This window comes from Heloderma suspectum, chromosome 13 (genome assembly GCF_057233095.1).
Source record: "Heloderma suspectum isolate Gila_16-S chromosome 13, 16-S_ref, whole genome shotgun sequence".
In the NCBI taxonomy this organism is placed as follows: Eukaryota; Metazoa; Chordata; class Lepidosauria; order Squamata; family Helodermatidae; genus Heloderma; species Heloderma suspectum.
Window position 1 is genome coordinate 8,982,223 of NC_139470.1, and position 19,387 is coordinate 9,001,609.

Genomic DNA, 19,387 nt, shown 5'->3' on the forward strand with positions numbered 1-19,387 from the left:
TCATGTGAGGAAGCCACAAATAGATCCAGCATCTCTGGACACTGTTGCAACTCTGTATGATTCCCTGCTCTACCCTAGCTCTGTCATATCAGCATCTGGGGAATACTGCTGCCTTTCTGCATGGGGTGCGATTGAATCATTCAATCAAGTCCGATACTGAGAGACCACAGAATGGCCTGTGCTCAGAGAAGGAGTTATGTTGTATTTCTGTATGAATCTGTGAAAAAAAAAAAAACTGGTTCACAAATCCACAGAGTCAATGTGACTCGGAAAAGCAGGTCTGTTGTGGAATTTGCAGGTCAGATTCATAGAAACCCAAACTCATTTGAAGCTGTTGTAGATTTCTCCAACTTCCCTAGTTGGGAGTTGTAGTCTAGATAATCTGGAGGGCACCAGGTTGGGGAGAGGTGGTCTTCAACCACTCTCCAGGGTGTCAGACAGACAGAGGCCTTTCTAGGGATGTCAGAGAATTCTGCCATGGATCTCGGTGAGGCCAAATGCCAGTGCATTCGGCCTCCAAAAATCCGTGGCGGAACGAAGCCCCCCCACCCCCCACCCCGTGGAAGGCGCGTGAAATGGGACACCTACCTGCTGCCGTTCACGCTGCTTTGAGAATGGTGGCTGCAGCCGCGGCCGCCATTCGCTTCTTCACTATAGCCGTGATAGGCTACATAAATACTTACGTAGCCTATCACGGCTAATGCAGGGACACCATTTGTGTCCCTGCGGAAGCCGTGATAGGCTGCGTAAGTATTTACATAGCCTATCATGGCAAAAAAAAGGGAACGCAAATGGCAGCGGCTACGGCGGCCGCCATTTGTGTTCCCTTTTTTGGGGGGGCCGTGATAGCCTACGTAAATATTTACGTAGGCTATTACGGCAAAAGAGAGGGGCGCAAATGGCGTAGTGGCCGCCATTTGTGCCCATCTCTTTTGCCGTAATAGACTACGTAAATATTTACGTAGCCTATCACAGCCCCCCAAAAAAGGAACGCAAATGGTGGGCGCTGTAGCCACCGCCATTTGCGTTCCCTTTTTTTTGCCGTGATAGGCTACATAATTATTTACGTAGCCTATCATGGCAAAATACAGGGACGCAAATGGCGGTGGCTACGGCAGCCGCCATTTGCGGTCTGCAAGCTGCCCAGCAGCCGGATGTCTGGCTGCGGGTGGCCCTGGCCAGCGGCTCTGCGGAATCGCCGCAGAGTGGAGCCGGCCGGAGACAATTTCGGGGGGAGGGACGGAGTGCCTCCCCGCCACCACGAATGTCACCCTTCGAAAAGGTAAGTGACTTTCGTACATCCCTAGGCCTTTCCCAGCCTTACCTGGAGATGCCAGGAATTGAACCTGGGACCTTCTGCATGCAAAGCGGGTGCTTGACGCCTGAGCTACAGGCCTTTTTCACCATGTGGGAAAGAGGAGATCCTGAAGTTCCATCATGGAGGACTTCAAAGGACTTCCTTCAACCGTCGCATTACCTGGCCAGACTTGCGTGTGGCACTGCCTCTCAGCAGAACCAATGGAGGTTAAACCACGAGCTGAAATCTTGCATGAACTGATGTTTCCCCTTTACCTGCATTGCTGTAGCTGCAATAAATGAGAACAGACATGTTGGCTCTGCACATCTCTGCTTTCAATTCAGTCCGAGTGGGCAAGCTATGAAATGAGATCACCATTGGCGGCAGTGGGGGAGCAAAAAAAAAAAAACTCCTGCAAAGCATGACTAGTTTGAAAACACCGAATAAATCACTACCTTCTGTTCAACAATCAAAGGCCGGGAATACCCCTCCCCACAACCTTCCCCATCTCTCAATGTTGCTTCATGTTCTTTGCTAGGTTCCAAGCTAATTAGTTGGAAGGAAGAAAGTTGCTCTAAATTTTAGATAGTTCACTCCCTATTTGTGTTGAAATGGTGAAAACATTTTCACCTGCATCTGATGCTGTTTGGGATTCCCAATCTAACCCCTAGAGAGGATGATACTTGGTGCAGTAAACTAGGGTTGAGCAATCAGCAAAACTCAAACTCAGCGAAGTTCTCTAGATTCCATCCTGAAGTTCATTCCAAATCAAGTCTGTATCAGATTGTGAATTGTGTTTTTTTGTTTTTGTTTTCGCACGAAAATCCATGTGTACTTTCATATTATTTTTCCAAATGTACGCATGAATTCTGCACATCTTTGAAATGTACATGCTCCTCTCCCAATGATTTCGTGCATTTTTTTTCAAATGCACACATGAATTGTGCACATCTTTGAAATGTACGCATTTGTCTCCCATTGTTTAAAGTGTATCCATGCGCAGTTTTCAAAGGCGCGCATTTTTTCATGCCCATTTTTCAAACATACGCATGCTGTCAAATGCATTTTCGGAGGGTCTGCAAATCACAGTGCAAGCTCAGAAATATACAAAGTTTGACGGCAGATTGCGTCTGAGTCCATGTTTGGACCGGAAGGTGTGTACTGGGTAAATACTGATCTAAAATGAACTGAAAGACATTTCTCATACTTCTGTTGCTGTGGAACTGATCAATATGTCAACCATAGCCTCATAGAGTTGGAATGGACCTCAAAAGTCATCTAACTGGCAAAACATCCAGCACCCTCTTCTTTCTAAGACTACAAAAGAGTGCAATTTTAGTGGCATGGGGCGGGGGGCAGGGGGGAAGAATGTTCTGAGGAATCTACCCCATTCTTCCCCACTTGATAACCTGGTTTTAATTAGTCCCTTTTTATGAGCTCTGTTCCAAAGTCAGACATCAATCGGGAGGCCCCCTGTCTTCTGAAGTTTTCCTGTTCTGCTGGGTGCTTGGAAGAAAGAGGGAGAGAGAAAAAAAATCTGACTCTTCTGTATGTTAATAAGGAGCTGGTAATGGAAACCAGCCCAGGGATGTTGACTTAGTCTGGTTCTCTGCCAAGGAAGAGGTGAAAGTTCAGGCAGCAGCTCATGTTGCCAAGGCTCATTCTTAAGGGTGGACTGGGGGTGGTGAATTTGGGGAGGGGGGAACACCTCTTAATAGTTTCTCATTAAGGGCTGCTCCGTTGTGCGGCTAAATCCTTTTGGGTTTCAAGTAAGGAACAGAATTCCAATAATAATAATGATGATGATGATGATGATGATGATAATAATAATAATAATAATATGCCGCTGAAGAGAGTGACAGATTTACCAGTAAATAGAGGGATTAAAGGAAGACTTGGCAGTGTTGCCAGACTGGGAAGCAGAACTGCCCTTTGAAGAGCATCCCGAATTCTTGGGCCTGTGGTTAAAGGTGGTGTGACTTGCAGGTTTGATGCTCTGCCACAAAGATGATGCCTTGGGGTAGGGGGTGAGCTCTAGCCTGATGGGGCACACATGCCACCCTGATGGATTTTATTCCAGGGTAAACGGTCTTGCTGCGCAAACATTGACAACTGCCATTGCCTTCTCCTGGAACTTGAATTGCATTTGTTCCCGGGGTGCTCCGTGCCAAAGGGTTCTCACAACTCAAGGGTGTTTCATTGTGGCTGAGCTGAACTGTAATGGCTTTTGATTGATGACAGTGTTGGCATGCAGCAAAGTGGTTACATTATGGAAAACCACCAGGCCACAGTGGTGTCGTCCTGAACTTGGGGCTGCGGGTGAAAACCCCAATGTCAGTCTCAACATTTGAGGAGGATCCATAGCCATCCTGAGTGGTAGGGCACTTATCTAAGCTGGTGCTCTCCAGATGTTTTTGGACTACAGCTCCCAGCATTCCTGACCATAGGTCATGCTAGCTGGGGCTGATGAGAGTTGAAGTTCAAAATGTGTAGAGTGCACCAGCTTAAGGAAGGTTGCTTTAAATGCATAATTTCAGAGGTATCTTGGGTTAAATGATCTCAGGTGGGAGTGCTGGGAAAAATTCTAGCCTGAGATGATAATACTGGACTAGACAGACCAATAGTCTAATTGGAGTAGCTCCATGGCAGAGTGTATGCTTAGCATGCATGAGGTTCCTGCTTGAATCCCGGGCAATCCAAATTTGAAACTCAAGCCTGGGGCCCAAGGATGGCTTTCCTAGGGTCCAATCTGGTCCTATGGAGGGGGGGGTCCTCAAAAGTCCATGCCCCCTTCCCTTGGCCACTCCCTCCCCCCCAACCCCCAATTGTTTGGTGGTTTCCCAGGTTTTCTGCAGTTTTTTCCACTCTGAAATGTTGAAATGCCTCTCCTAAGGCTTCATTGCCGGCAGTAAGAATTTTAGGCTAAAATCTGCTGGTGCTTTGGCCTCACCCAGCACCAGAATGTGACTTTCAAGAGCTTCTCCAAAATGGTAATCAATAGGGATGTACAAAAAGTTCAGTTTTGCTCGCAAAACATGAGACCATGTCCCGTTCGAAGCCCCGACCATGAATGTGAGCACATGTCACAGATGGTCCAACACGTTCGTCTCGTTCCCGATCCCCAGTTCCATTTGCACAAATTTCCAAGATGGCACAAATTTCCTCAGTAGACTGAATCAGCCCTGCTCTAGTCTGTGAAGGGAAGTTACACAGATTAGGGAATTCGTGCAAATTTGGGGATATTTGTGCCAATCTCCGATTCGATTGCTGCTTGATTTGCACAAGGTTTCTATTTGCACAGAGTGTGCAGTGATCGCAAATCTGAATGGGAATTGGGCCCAAGATGATCAGTGAGGTGATGTTTGGAGAATCCTAGTGACCTCAAACATCACCCATTCACTTGTCCCTAGTATTCTACCCTCAAGCTCAAAGAGATGAGACATCCCTGATTTCAACTGATGCCAGATAGCAGCACTGGGAATTTCCCAGAGACCCGCTGCGAGTTACAATAGGCTGTACCAATGGTCTGACTGAAAAGCAGGTTGCTATGTTCAGTGGTTCACACCAAGATTGAGTCTGGTAGACAGAAGGCCCATCATTCCGAGCAATGCAAGCCGAGAAAGAGGACAATTTAAGAAGCTGCCTTATACTGACCATTGGCCCTTCAAGCCCAGTATTGTGAACCCTGACTGGCAGCTTTCCAGGGTTTCAGGAAGGATTCTTTCCTGCCCTACCTGGAGATGCTGGGGATCAAACCTGGGACTTCCTTCATACAAAGCAGATGCCCTACCACTGAGCTACGGCCCCTTTCAGGTCTGCGGCCGTGCAAAGACACATTAAGGCTGACATACCATGTGCACATGAGGAAGTCCCATTCAACACAGTGCCTCCTTCGCAGCCTTCTTCTATTAAGTCTTCTCAGGAGGCTTATATAGGATTGTGCTCTAAACTGCCGGAGAGCAAGTCCAGATGATGGGATAACGGTTCTGCTTAGCCCCATCTCAAAAAAGGGTCTTGTATTGCTGGAAAACATGCAGGAAAAAACAAAATGAACTGAAACATACTTTTAAAAAAAAAATCTTGAATTTGGGATGAACTGAACTTAAGACTGAAGGAATTATCAGAATCTGAGATGAATCGAACTTAAGATCGAAAAGAACAATGGGAAGTGGGTGAAACTGAAAGATTTGTCCATCCCTACTCCTTATGTGCTTTTCAGAAATATCTGGTTGACCCATCTGTGAACCAGGATGCTAGACTTAAAGATGGTGTGACTTGCAGCTTTGATGCTCTGCCACAAAGACGATGCCTTGGGGTAGGGGGTGTGCTCTAGCCTGGTGGGGATGACGTGCCACCATGGATACTCGAGTTCACCATGATTCTTCAAACTCAACTCCGTAGCTCGTTTCATCTCATGTTCTCATTTGTCACTTGTTTGTCTTTTCACTAGAACAGGAAATGTGTGCATTGCCATGCGCATTTTTCAGAAGTATGCACTTTTCCCTGTTGACTAACGTGTGAAAATGTGGTTTGGTTTGATTTTGTAAATGTGCATTTTAAAGTGCTTTCAAAATATGATTTTTTTTCAACTGCATTTGCAAGTCCAGGAAATTGCCAAAAAACTATGCTCTGTACATATTTGGAATTGCAAGCCAGGCAAGTGATTGAATGATTTGTACGCTGAAACAAAATGCTCATCCATCCCTAGCTGGACCAAATGGTCTCAGCCATCAGCATGCTTCTTATATCCTCCAAAGAGAAGATGCTTGTACTGAGGAGGCCTGAGTCTTTCTGAGACTGGGTGGACCCTGTCACACACACCCCTGAGTCATGTACAACCCTAACTTAGTAGCTGCAGCACTTCTTTCTCCTGAGCGGCACCACGCACCAGTGGCTTCCTCTTAAGGTAAGCTGCCAAAATGGCTCAGTAAATAAGGCTCAAAGGTCTGGTCTCCAAAGTCCTCTGCTGAAGACACCTAGGAACCGCTGATAGCCTTTCCTCAGAGGCACGCTGGAGAGTAGCCAGTTGTGCTTCCAGGATGTCAGGGTCAAGGTCTCTGCTTCTGAAATGAGTTCTATTTTTAAGCTGCCTCTAAGCTATTAATTCATCCGAGTCATCTAATATGGACAGTGGCCCTAATTGAAAGGGGGAGAAAAATGTGTTGCCATTAAGAGAAAGAAAAGGGGGAGAAATCCAGCACTGGATCCAGTGTTTCCTCTGTTCCTTTGTGCCTCCCTCTCTTTAATTAGCTGGCCTAATACAAGGAAACAACACATTAAAAGAGCAGTCTGACAGGAGAAACATCGGAACAATGCAGACCTGATTAGGAAACATCTGCATGATTTTTTTCCCAGTACCATAAAGGTGTGACCTATTTTATTTGTGTTAAGTTGATAGAGCATATAAAGTAGCAGGAGATACAAGCAACAGAGGAGTTGAGCTTAACATGGTTGGAGCTCTCCCATTCTCTCCCCTGCTCAGAACCAGCGGATCTCCCTAATCACAGGTGATAGGCTATTGTCTTGATCCCAACTATGCAAGACAGATGCTTGGGGGGTGGAAATTCTCCCTTGGCAGCACTCCCATTGGTTTCAGTGGTGGGGCACCTGTGCCAAGGTGCACGGCCCTGTTTTCCATTCAGCCAGCCCCCCTGGCTTGGGCAAGAGGGTGAGAAATCAGGCCAGGTTGATCTCTGTATTTCCCCAGAATTCATATCTATGTTCACAATTGGAATGTTGAAGTGATGGTACATTAATGTGCTCCATATTGGGCTACCTTGGGGAAAGACCATAGCTCAGTGGTAGAGTACGTGCTTTGTATGCAGAAGTTCCCAGGTTCCTGGAGATGTCCCTGGTCTCTCCAGTTAGAAGGATCAGGATGCAGATGAGGCAATAATAATAATAATAATAATAATAATAATAATAATAATAATAATAATAATACTCTGCCTGAGTCTCTGGAGAGTCGTTGTCAGGCAGAGCTGACAATTTTGTGCTAGATGGACAAACAACATAGTAAAAGGCAGCTTTATAAAGGGACTATAAGAACATAATAAGAGCCCTGCTGGATCAGACCAAGGGTCCAGCTTTCTGTTCACACAGTGGCCAACCAGCTGCCTACAGAAAACCCACAAGCAGGACATGAGTGCAACGGCACCCTCCTGCTCATGTTCCCCAGCAACTGGTGCACATAGACACACTGCCTCTGATACTGGAGGTAGCATACAGCCATCAGGACTAGTAGCCATTGGTAGCCTTCTCCTCCAAGAATTTGCCTACCCCCCTTTTTAAAGCTGCCCAAATTGGTGGCCATCACTACAACTTGTGGTAGCTAATTCCATCGTTTAACTGTCCGCTGTGTGAAGAAGTAGTTCTTCTATCTGTCTTGAATCTCCCACCAGCCAGCTTCATAGGATTATTATGATAGAGGGAGAAAAATGTCTTCCGATCCAGTTTCTCCACACTATGCATAATTTTGTACACCTCGATCATGTCTCCCCTGACCCTCCTTCTTTCCAAGCTAAACAAGCCGAGCTGTTGTAAGCTTCTCTTGTAGGGGAGATGCTCCAGCCCCTTGATCATTTTAGTTGCCCCTTTCTGCACTGTTTCCAACTCATTCATATATATATATATGTATGTATGTGTGTGTGTGTGTGTGTGTGTATATGTATGTATGTATATATATAGAGAGAGAGAGTGAAGTGACCAAAACTGTAAACATTATTCTAAGTGTGGTTGCACCATTGGTATAGCTCATTGGCAAAGCACATGGTTTGAATGCAGAAAGTCCTAGGTTCAGTCCTTGGCATCTTCAGTTAGAGGTATCTCAAGCTGCACAGCTGGGGAAAAATCCTCTGCTGAATACTTTGAAGAGACGGCAATACTTGGGTAGTTCACCTAATTAATTGATCTGTTTAACTGGAGATGCCAATGGTTGGACCTGGGACCTTTTGCATGCAAAAACCTGTGTTCTACCACTGAGCTGTGGTTCTTTTGAAGATTCTATTTTCTTCCTGAAGAGCACCGTTGCGACCTTAAAACCACCAGTCCTAGGTACTTACATTGGCTCAGTCCCAGCCTCTCACCCTAAGGTTTGCAGTTCAAGCTATTAATGGACAAGGCTATCAACAGCTACAAGTCCCGATGGCTATGTGCTACTGCCAGCATCAGAGGCAGAATGCCTATGTACACCAGTTGCTGGGGAACATGGGTGGGAGGGTGCTGTCGCACTCATGTCCTGCTTGTGGGTTTCCCATGGGCAGCAGGTTGGCCATTGTGTGAACAGAATGCGGGACTAGATGGACATGTGATCCAGCATGGCTCTTCTTATGTTCTTATGTTCTGAAGCTCCATCCACCCAACACAGTTCTGTTGCTCAAATGTTCAAGACTGCATCACAGTGGAGCATCAACCGTATCAGCATTGACATGGAAAAGCATGGGCAGGGAGTTGTGAAGGTTTAAGTGTTTAAGGAGCAGAGAGTTATTTACTATGGTTGTCATTCTTCCTGAATGGTCTTTCATGACTAATATGCAAGGGGAGGATGGAACTGGACTGACTGTTACAGTCTTAGAAAACTAAATGCCATGAATTGATTTAATGTCTTTCCATGACAGGCCACTGGCTCTGATTTATGTGTTCCAGTGAGCATCTGGCCTTTTATTTTATTTTTTACTCTGGAAACCATCCATGCCCTTTTATCTTACGAACCTGTCTTTCCTCTTCCTTCCTGCTAATACTCACAACTGAAGTACGGGCTGGCTGGAGGCCTTGCGTAATGCCCATGATTGAAACCTGTGAAAGTCTCCCTCCCTCCCTCCCTCCCTCCCTCCCTCCCTCCCTCCCTCCCTCTCCCTTTGTCTCCCCCTCTCCCTTTGTCTCTCCCTCTCTCTTTCTCCCTCCCTCTCTCCCCTCCCTCTCCCTTTCGCCGTCCCTCTCTCCCTCCCTCCCTCTCTCTCCCCCTCCCTCCCTCTCTCCCTCCCTCTTTCTCCCTCTCTCCCTCTCCCTCTCTCTCTCTCTCTCCCCCTCCCTCCCTCTCTCTCCCCCTCCTTCCCCCTTTCTCCCTCTCTCCCTCCCTCTTTCTCCCTCTCTCCCTCTCCCTCTCTCTTTCTCTCTCCCTCCCTCCCTCCTCCCTCCCACCTTCTCGATTTCTTTCATTCTCTCTCTCTTTCTCTCTCTCTCTTTCTCTCTCTCCCCCTCTCTCTCCCTCCCTCTCCTTCCCTTTCTCTCTCCCTCTCTCTTTCTCCTTCCCTCTCTCTCTCTTTCTCCCCCTCCCTCCCTCCCTCCCTCCCTCCTTCTCTCTCTCTCTCCCTCCCTCTCTCTTTCTCTCTTGCTTACTGGTCAATGACCTTACAGAAGCTGCCTCCTGATGGAGGATGGCCACAAAGGTCAGTGAAGGTTACATTAAAAAGAAAAGAAAAGAGGCAAGCCAACTTTGACTTTTCTGGGCCAGACTTGACTGATCTGGATGAAAGTAACAAAGACATTGAAATGAGTTCAAAAACTTAGCAAATTCTGAAAAGAAGGGTGGGCTTTGGGGGAGAGGCATCTGATTTCACATCTGCCCCCCTCTCTCATCTATTTTGGATTAGACTCCTTACTGTCCAAGGTCTGACCTGATTTGAAATGGATCTGAACTAGGTAGGACTGAACAAGATGGTATGCTAGCGATATGTGAGAATACGTCCTCTGGCACTTCCTGAGCGAAGGGGTGTGTGTGTAGAGCACCAAGGTGGAGGACGAAATGGGCAAGCTCTTTGACAAGAATATTGCTCTGTTGGGCTAAATGAAGCTGTGTGTGGAAAGGATGAAACTGACAAGGGTATTTACAACAGGGGTGCATCGTGGGGAGGTGGACTTAGGAAATGCCACTGATAGATACAGATATATATAGATATATAGATATATCCATTTGTGCAAATTAAAAGAGCTGAAAAAATAATATTAAAAAACTCATGATCCATTTGCCGAAATTTAACGCCATGAAAATAATATATATAAAAAATCCCGTTTGCACAAATTTAAAGACCTGAAAAATAATATAAAAAACACATGATCCCATTTGCACATATTTAAAGACCTGAAATATAATAATAAGGGAGAGGGAAAAAAGATCCCATTTTTGCAAAGCATGGGACCCCCCAAAATGTGTCTATTTAATGTGTACAAATAAATATGAACATTTCCAGAATTGGGGGGAAACCCACTACAGTCTGTCACCGCTTATCAGAACACTGCAAAATCCCATTGGGCTTAAATAGAGTGGAATTCTCAGTGTCACACATCCCTTTTGTATGCTCACTTTTCCAGCCCCATTCTTATGCCACCAAATGCGGGGGGAGGGAGCATTTGGGGGAAGGGGAATTTTGAGGGGAGTGATGCTCACCAATGCTCCCCCCACCTTCTTGCTGCTGAAGTGTACAAAATGTTTAATGTTTCAGCCAGCCCCCCACACACGGTGATTCTTCTAAGTGTAGGAGAAAAGGTAATGTACAAAATGGCATTCAGTCTTTGCCAGAAGAGAGGCCTATCTTGTTTCTGCTGATACAGAAGCCCGAGAGGGACTGAGCAAGACCTGGGGAGACCTGGCCTGGAGCAGAGAGCAACCGCTGGCAGGCAGCAAGGAGCAAATAAGACAGAGCTGATACCAGGCAGCTGGCCAAACCCGGGCGTTCTGTGACCTGGGACAGCAGGAGTTATTCCCACTATCTGCATAGCCCAGCTGAGCCCATGTATGCATATGTAAGCAGAGGAATGCCGAAACTCTGTCCCTCCACTGAGACTGCAAAGAATATGAAGGTACCATTTGACTGTCCTCATCCATCTTGCCTTCTCCAGCAGAGAACTAGAGGAGAGTAAACAGCCGTAGATGGTTGGTGAGCTGATTTAGACTCCTCTTCCAAACAATCTAAGCTTCCATTGCCAGGACTGGAGGCTGGTAGGTAGCGACGTATGAGAAATGTGTTTCAGTTAGTTTCTGACCAGAATTTACCCAGTTTGCACCTCCTGGAACCAAGCATGGACCTGGATGCAATCTGTGGTTGAAGTCCCTATGTTCCTCCACTTGTGATATGATTCTCAAAATGAAACAACATGTGTTCAAAAAGTACATACATTTCGAACATTCACACCGGAAACACACTTTTGGAAGAGGTGTATGAACACACTTTAATCAAGAAGAGTCAGAACGAGCTTTGAGGTGGAATTCGGATAATTGGGAAGTGGAATAAATTCTGAAACTTAATCATATATCTATAGGTGCATTTATTCCATCCCCCATGTATTTTGACTGCTGCATTTGGATTACATTGGTGTAGAGTTTGTGGCTTTCTTCCAGCACAACAGGCACATACAGCTTTGCCATACAGATTTACAACATTTGATTGGTATCAGTAATTGTTTTGGCAAAGGATGGAGACTCATCTCTCCAAAGGAGGGTGAAAATGGAGTGTCCCCATTATTATGAGGGTTTCAGTTTCCACTTCATGGCAGCAGAGTGTTCATAAGCATCCAACAAATATATTCTAGGCTAGTCCAGGAGATTTTAATAAAAAGCTCCCCAGGATGTCCAGACTTCATGGCTCTGGCTGGACCTTGTTGGGTATCTCATCACTGACCTTTGGGCAATCGGGGTTAAGTAAGAATCAAGCTGTGCTTAAGCCTTTAAATGAAAAGGTCTGATTAGCTGTCAAGAATATCTACTGTGTCAGGAACTTTTGGCTCTCCATGAAGCTGCCTTGTGTGGTGAGCCACAGTTAGGGATGTCAGAGGAATCCGTTTGGGGAGTGGAGCTCAATGAGCTTCCCTTCACTTGGTGCCCTGGACTTCACTCCATTTTCCGTGAACTAGCCTGACTCAATCTACCTTGAGTCAGGTCAGTTTGTGGATTTTCTGCATTTTTTATTAATTTGCTCAAATAGAGATTTGCACAAATTGCAGCCAGAATGTGCACAAATTATGAACATTACAGCTGCAATTTGTGCAAATCTCTATTTGCACAAATTTAAAAATACAGAAAAAGTTCCCAGAGTTCATGAGAAAAACATGGCTCGGCCCACAAATGTGAGCTGAGTCAGACATGCTGCAAAACTCCATGAAGCCAAAAGCAAAACAAATACAAATTTCCCAGTGACGGACATCCCGAGCCACAGTATTGAGGTTTGGTGCACCCCCTGAGTAGTTAAGTATTCCCAGGCTCTGGATTGGCCCCAGTCATCCAGGCTGGCCACTGGGCTCTCTTATACAGGAGGAGGTATAACAGACTTCCTGTTTGTGCTGGGACTTTTCCTGAGCAACAACAATTCCCCCGACTCTAATGAGTTCCCGTGTGTTGTTGTGTTCTGATCCCCTGGCTTGTTCCCTTAGCTCTGACTCCTGATTCCCAGCTCCTGGCTCACCTCAGACAGCAGCCCATGGCTCAGCCCCGACACATACTCATGGAAAGTTGCTGTACATGGCGTCAAAAACCCAGAAGTATCACGTGTCTAAAACTTTGGACTTTAAACTGGAGGAGCAAGGATTCATGGAATGCATACATTAAAAAAATGCATCCATTTTAAAATGCATACATTTCTAAATGTGTAGTTTTTGAAATGAGTACATTTCAAAAATGCATACATCTAAAAATGTATACATTTCAAACTGAGTACATTTAAAAAAAATGCATACGTTTCAAAAATGCACACATTTCAAAATGTGTACATTTAAGAAATGCATACAACTGATGTGTGCATTTGGGGGAAATACACATGGAAATATGCACAGATTTTTATGCAAAAAGAAAGAAGGAAAGCTTACAATCTGATATGGACTCGAGTCGGAAGCTTCAAGGTGGAATTCAGAGAACTTGGGTGAGGATGACCTGGAAATAAGGGTGGACTAACCCATAGATACAAGGCACATGATGCTCTACACACTGAGCTGTGCCCCCCCCAACACACATAAAATCCAGTGATAAACCAGTATTCTATTCTCAGCACAGTTTGGACTGATGTGTCATGGGGGAAGTAAGGAGGACAGGGATGTGTAGCAATAATTTACCCCTCGATGGGATTTTCATTGGCAGGCCCTTGTACTGTACACATTTTCTTTTCTTGTTTGTTGCTGCTATTTTTATTGCTTTCCCTGGCTCCTAATGGCTGTTTGCACATTTGGGAGGAAACAGATTCTACCATCTAATTCTCATACATGAATTAAATATGAAGGCACATCACCTCAAATCACCATTCCAAAGTTATGGCTGTCGTTGCACTTTGCCCCCTCCATGCCTCATCTGGAAAAGAAAACAGACAAAAAGACAGACAGACGGAGGGAGGGAGGGAGGGAGGGAGGGAGGGAGGGAGGGAGGTATCTCTATTGCTTTCCACTTGGTAGCATCCCATCCCGCACTCACACAAAGGTGGATGGCGCCAATGGGTTTGCATTGTGCGGCCTCGGAAGAATGCTAATCGCCTTGCCAGTGGGAATCTCGTTTGAGACAATGAAAAGTATCAAGTATCTTTGTGACCCACAAATCTTGTAATGACACTTTACAAGGTAATTTACATTCTCAAATCCATACACTTAAAAGAAGAGTGTTCAGCTGAGCCAAGCTCAACCTAGGGATGTGCAAATCAGCAAAATGTGAGCTCGCTGAAGGTCTTTGAATCCCATCTCGAAGCTCATTCCGAGCTGAATCCTTATCCGAGTGTTGCTGTCTTTTCTTTCCACATAAAAATCCATGTGTGTAGTTTCATGTGTATTTTCCCCAGATGTACACATCAATTGTGCACATTTTTTTTGGAAACGTATGCAATCTTCTCTCATTGATTGAAGGGCATGGTTCACCTTCTTCAAAAGTATGCATTTTTCATGTGCATTTTTCAAATGGACACATGGGGAGGGGGTCTGCGAATTGCATTGGAAATGTCTGGACTTTGATGACAAGTTGCTTCTGAGTCTGTGTTCTGTCCAGAAGGTACAAACTCAGTAAAATCCTGATCAAAAACAAACTGAAATGAATTTCTCATACATCCCTGCATCACACAGGCAGAACATGGTTATCATGTCCTGTCAATAGTGAACTCAGGTGGTGTGTGCCGACCAGATTGGAGCCAAAATAGGGCCACTAAGAAACAAGAGGGAGGTATTGCCATACTCAGGGGAAGTACAATAAAATCTCTTATAAACACATATTGTGGTTTTAATGTTCTATATATTTTAAATTGTTTTATTTTGTGCTGTTTGGTTTTAATTTTTGTGAACTGCCCAGAGAGCTTCAGCTATTGGGCGGTATAGAAATGAAATAAATAAATAAATAAATAAACACACATATACACACATATGTGTATATACACACATAGACACACACACCTAATGGGCAACCCCTCCCAACCCCCAACCCCCCAGCCCCCCTACACACAACAGCAATGACTCAACATGCTTAGTAACCATGCCAGTTGGAAAAGGAAAATGGAACAAGAGTGGGAAGTGGAATGGCCTGTTTGAGCCCCTCCCAGCTTATAGTATCTTGGAAGGGAGGACATTGTAAGCAGGGTGGAACCCTAAACAGGAACACTCGTGGTAGGAAGTGAGGATACACAGCAACATTTTGTTGTAGATCTCATTTCTGTACTAACTTTTGCATTCAGATGCTTGGTCCCACAATTCAGTCTACACTAGAGCTGTGCAGAAATGGCCTTGTGAAATTCTCCCCCCTGTTTGTGGGCAGAGAAATCCTGGGGTGGGGTGGGGACAATTTCACCAAATTTCTCCAGGGGGAGAAGAACTTCTCTAACAGTTTCTCACAGGTAGGGCTCGCCCCTGACAGGGGCTGTAGCATTGCTTTTGCATCCTCCATAATGGCCCATATCTAGAGTTGTTCTGGGGCATTGTGTTGGGGGCAGGGGGAATGGTGAAGGCTTGAGAGATGATTGTACAATGAAAGACAGTACAGTCACACACACTCCTTGGCCACCTCCTGAGTAAGATAGGCATAAGAACCATGAACCCAACCCATGAGGATGTCTTTGAATTTTTCTTCTCCTTTGAATTCATTTTCGAAAGCAATTTCTCTTCTATAAAACTGAATGAGAAGGGTCCAAAAAATGGGGGGGGGATTAAAAAATGTGAAAAAAAATGAATAAGTGAAAAAATGTGAAATGGTTGAAAAATGTGTGGGAGAAATTTTCAGCACAGCACTATTCAAGACGTGTTGGCAGAGCGTGGACTACTGTCCCGGGCTGCATGTAGGGTTGCCTCTGAATATGGTTCAGAAGCTTCAGCTAGCTGAAAATGCAGCTGTCCGGTTGGTTCTGGGGGCCAAGTGATCTGAGCATGTAACACTGGCTAGATCTGCACTACTGCTTTATAGCGGCATTGAAGCTCACTGATAACTGTTGGGGCACATCACACATTCGATATGCCACTTTTGTCGTGTTATTTCCTGCATTTTATTCTGCATTATCCAGAATACTGCAGCAAATGTCATTGTGTGTCCCACAAGGTATAAATGGGCAAGAGAGATAAAGTGTTATCATGATGGGGTCGTCATGATATAACCCCAGGTGTAGATCTGGCTACTGATTCTGTACCAGTCCAGCAGCCCTGGTCCCCAGTGTGCTTCTGGGCCCAATTCAAAGTGCTGGTTGTTACCTTTGAAGGCCATAAGGGGGCTAGGCAACCTTGTGCCCTCCCACAACCCTTGATCATTGGCTATCCTGTCTGGGGCTGATAGGAGTTGTAGTCTAAAACATCCAGTTTCCATACCCCTGCCATCTACAGCTTGGAACCAGGTTATTTGAAGGACTACCTACACCCATATAAGCCTCCCAGACATTATGATTGGCCTCTCTGCTCTCTGGCCTTCTAGTCAGGTTCATCAGGCTGGCAGGCAGAAGTGAAAAGGCCTTTGCAGTAATGGCCCCATCACTGTGGAACTACCTGCTATGGGAAATACGTTTGACCTCCCTTCACTGTGTGACTTTAAATGGCTTTTAAAAACATGGTTATTTGCTGTTACTGATTAAATTGAAATTATCTCAGTCTTTTTTAAGATTGATTTAAAAAAAACTCTTGCTGGTTTTATGATCTTAATGTTTGTTTTAGATGGTACGCTTTTGTGATTATCTCAATTTTGTATTGTTTGATGATTAAATGTTTTCATTGTGTTACTGTGTAAATCTTGAGAGGGCTATATAGCTCTTAATGTCACCCTGTAAATACTGAACATACACAAGTAATGCTTTACCATATATAGAACAGAGCATATATACCATGGAACATTGGAAACTAGTAAACCAAAATGGTGCAGATTTGATTCATTGTATGGGTTATGTCAATGATTTTCCTTACAGCTCAAAACTGTGGGACAATTCTTGGGTACATTCCAAGTCAACCCAAACTACACTAATCTGGGATTAAAAACCAACCATCCAACCATGGTTTATTGATATAGCACCATTGTAGTAATAACTAACTGGACATTATTTTTGGCCTGGTCCATCTTTATTGTTGTCTGTTCTTTTTTCTTCTTCCCTTCTTCTTTGTCTATAGTGACCATAGGCCGCGGAACCCCAGACAACCTCCAGAAATTTTCCTCCCTTCCAACGTATCTACCTGTACGATATCAGATCTCCAGCGCTGAGACTTCATTTTTCCTCAAAGAAGCCAACCAGGAGTTCATGAGAAACTCAAGTTTGCAAGCTCGAATGGAAACCTTCTTTACATACAAAGCCAAGAAGACACCTGTAATCAGTGCTAGCTATGGGCCATTCTCCGTGGAACACACTGTGCCCCCAGACTTGCTGTTGGCCTCAAACCTTTTCAGATCTGCCAACAAGTTTACATTCAACTGGAAGCTGAAAGCCTACATCATGAGTGAAAAAGTCTATTTGACCAGGCCCAAAGTCCAAGTTCTTTTTTACATTGTGGGAAGAGATTGGGATGACTATAGTACAACGGAACAGCTGCCTTGTATGAGGGTGTTTGCTTTTCGGGAGACACGGGAAGTTCGGGGCAGCTGCAGACTGAAGGGTGATCTGGGTTTGTGTGTGGCTGACCTGGAACTCCAGCCTGCCTGGTTTAATCCACCAACAGTTGTCACTGGCCGCAAGAAAGCAGTTGAGCAGTCTGAAGGAAGCTCTGTGGAGCTCTACTACACCATTCAGCCTGGGGATGAGAAAGGAGAGTGTAGCACTGAAGACCTAAGGAAGGGTAATGCAATTCGTCCAGGAAAGGAAGGGGCAGGGGAAACCATGTCCCACTTACAGAGGATTGGCTCCATCAGCCTCTACCGGGCCCCGGAGAGCTCTCAACTGACAGAATTGTGGCTGGGCAGCAATGTCATTATCTGGCTCCCATCGAAACCCATCAAACAAGGAGAAGTGGTGAGCGCTTTGGTGACGGTCACCAACAATGTCACAGTGGATCAATTCATCCTGAGGTACGACTGGCTTGCGTGCGTTCTCTGGGTAGCATAGAGCTGTAGACTGCCTAGAGAGCTTCAGCTTCAGTGGGGCAGTATAGAAATGAAATGAAATAAATAAATAATAGAGTAGCCCCCTTGGAATGAATGGGACTTCAGTTAGTTGTGGTTCACTTCAGTCCCATTCACTTTAGTGGGTCTACTCTACATAGGACTAACATTGGATACTACTACCCTCTGTGCTGTCAGGTGTTGATGGCAGGCAATTGACCTAAACAGTTTTCCAGGTGACTGTTCTCAGCTGACTTAGACCCTTCTCCCCACCCTGAGATGAAAGAGTTTAAGCCGGAAATATTGGACAACTTCCTTTATTTCCATTTCTGGCCTTTCTAGTCAAAGAGTATTTCTGCAGTGATAAAGGACAACTGTTTTCCCAGTGACTCAGGTGACTGGAACTTTCCCAAAGGATTCCACATATGAGCATGGTTATGTCTCAAGCTTATATGAATCAGATCAATACAGGGATGATAACAATAGAGAGGGGGGAAATAGTTTTTGGTGCAGGAAGTCCTGTGGAGACTATAATTTCTAAAAGAGAATTGAAGGAGTATGACAGCGCTATTGCTACTTCTGATTTGCCTATTGCCAAGACCAGGCCAGGTTTATAGGCAGGTGTACACAGGGCTGGCCCAAGCCATTTTTACTCCTGAGACAGAGTGGCAAATAGCGCCCCTCCACCCACCCACCCAAGTCAAGGTGCATAGTACCCGAAATCAGCTGAATTATTTTGGTACACATGGCAGAAAATGTCATAATCACCTCTCCCCCTCCACGGCAGTAGAAGTACAATAACAAGGTAAATAACTAATAGTTTGCTGCTCTTTTATGACACCCCAAATTGGCTGCCTGAGGCAACTGCCTCACTCTGCCTCGTGGTAGGGCCGGGCCTGGGAGTACCTGAATGTAGACCAGGGGGGTGCAGTGCTCAGCCAATGATCCCTGGGGTCAGTTGCCAGCTTGAGCCAGAAGCCAAGGCCTGAAGTGAACCAGGCAGGAAGTACTCCTCTGTTGACCAGGCAAGGTTAGGAGGCCAGGGTCCTATGTTTATACCAGGCCTGGCCAATCCGAAGGCTTCATGCTATCTACCAGTCACAGTGACCATTGTGGCTTATCGTTGTCCCATTCCATGCCTGACAAAGGCTCTGAGGCCTGAGTATATACAGTTCATAATCAGGGGCATTGTTAGGCCATGGCCCATGGAGTCCCAAAGCCCAAATCTGTTTTATATTTTCCAGAACACTGAGTATCGATGTCAATAGAAAGTTTCTTCTTCTTCTTCTCATCTTAGTTGCCATGCAGGGGGCAGTTTTCAAGGGGAATTGCAGCTGGAGAGGGAAGGGTTCAGTCTCTCCTTCCGACATGCTGCAACACCCCCTCCCCCCAACACACACACACACACACAACTCTTCCCCTGCATAGCAATTAGGCTTAGAACTAATGGGAAAAACAATGGAAGTTTCTCCATCGTTTTGAAATGATCTGAGTCAGGGCGCAAATTAATGGAAGTCGTTATTTAATTTGAGAATATTTGGGTGAGAAATGCATTGCTGGCTTTGCCTCCTATGAAATGTAAGGGGAAATTATTTCTAGTGATTGTTTCTAAATTTGCATCTAGAGATAAAAATTAG

The 19,387-nt window shown here is 45.3% G+C and overlaps 1 protein-coding gene across 1 annotated transcript in view; it reads left to right on the forward strand.

The window, feature by feature from the left end:
- Positions 1-19,387, forward strand: part of TMEM132C (transmembrane protein 132C) — a 291,113-nt gene that overhangs the window by 78,454 nt on the left and 193,272 nt on the right. The window contains exon 3 of the mRNA XM_084820472.1: positions 16,829-17,717. Coding sequence (XP_084676598.1) covers positions 16,829-17,717 — 889 coding nt within the window. The remainder of the gene's footprint in view (positions 1-16,828; positions 17,718-19,387) is intronic.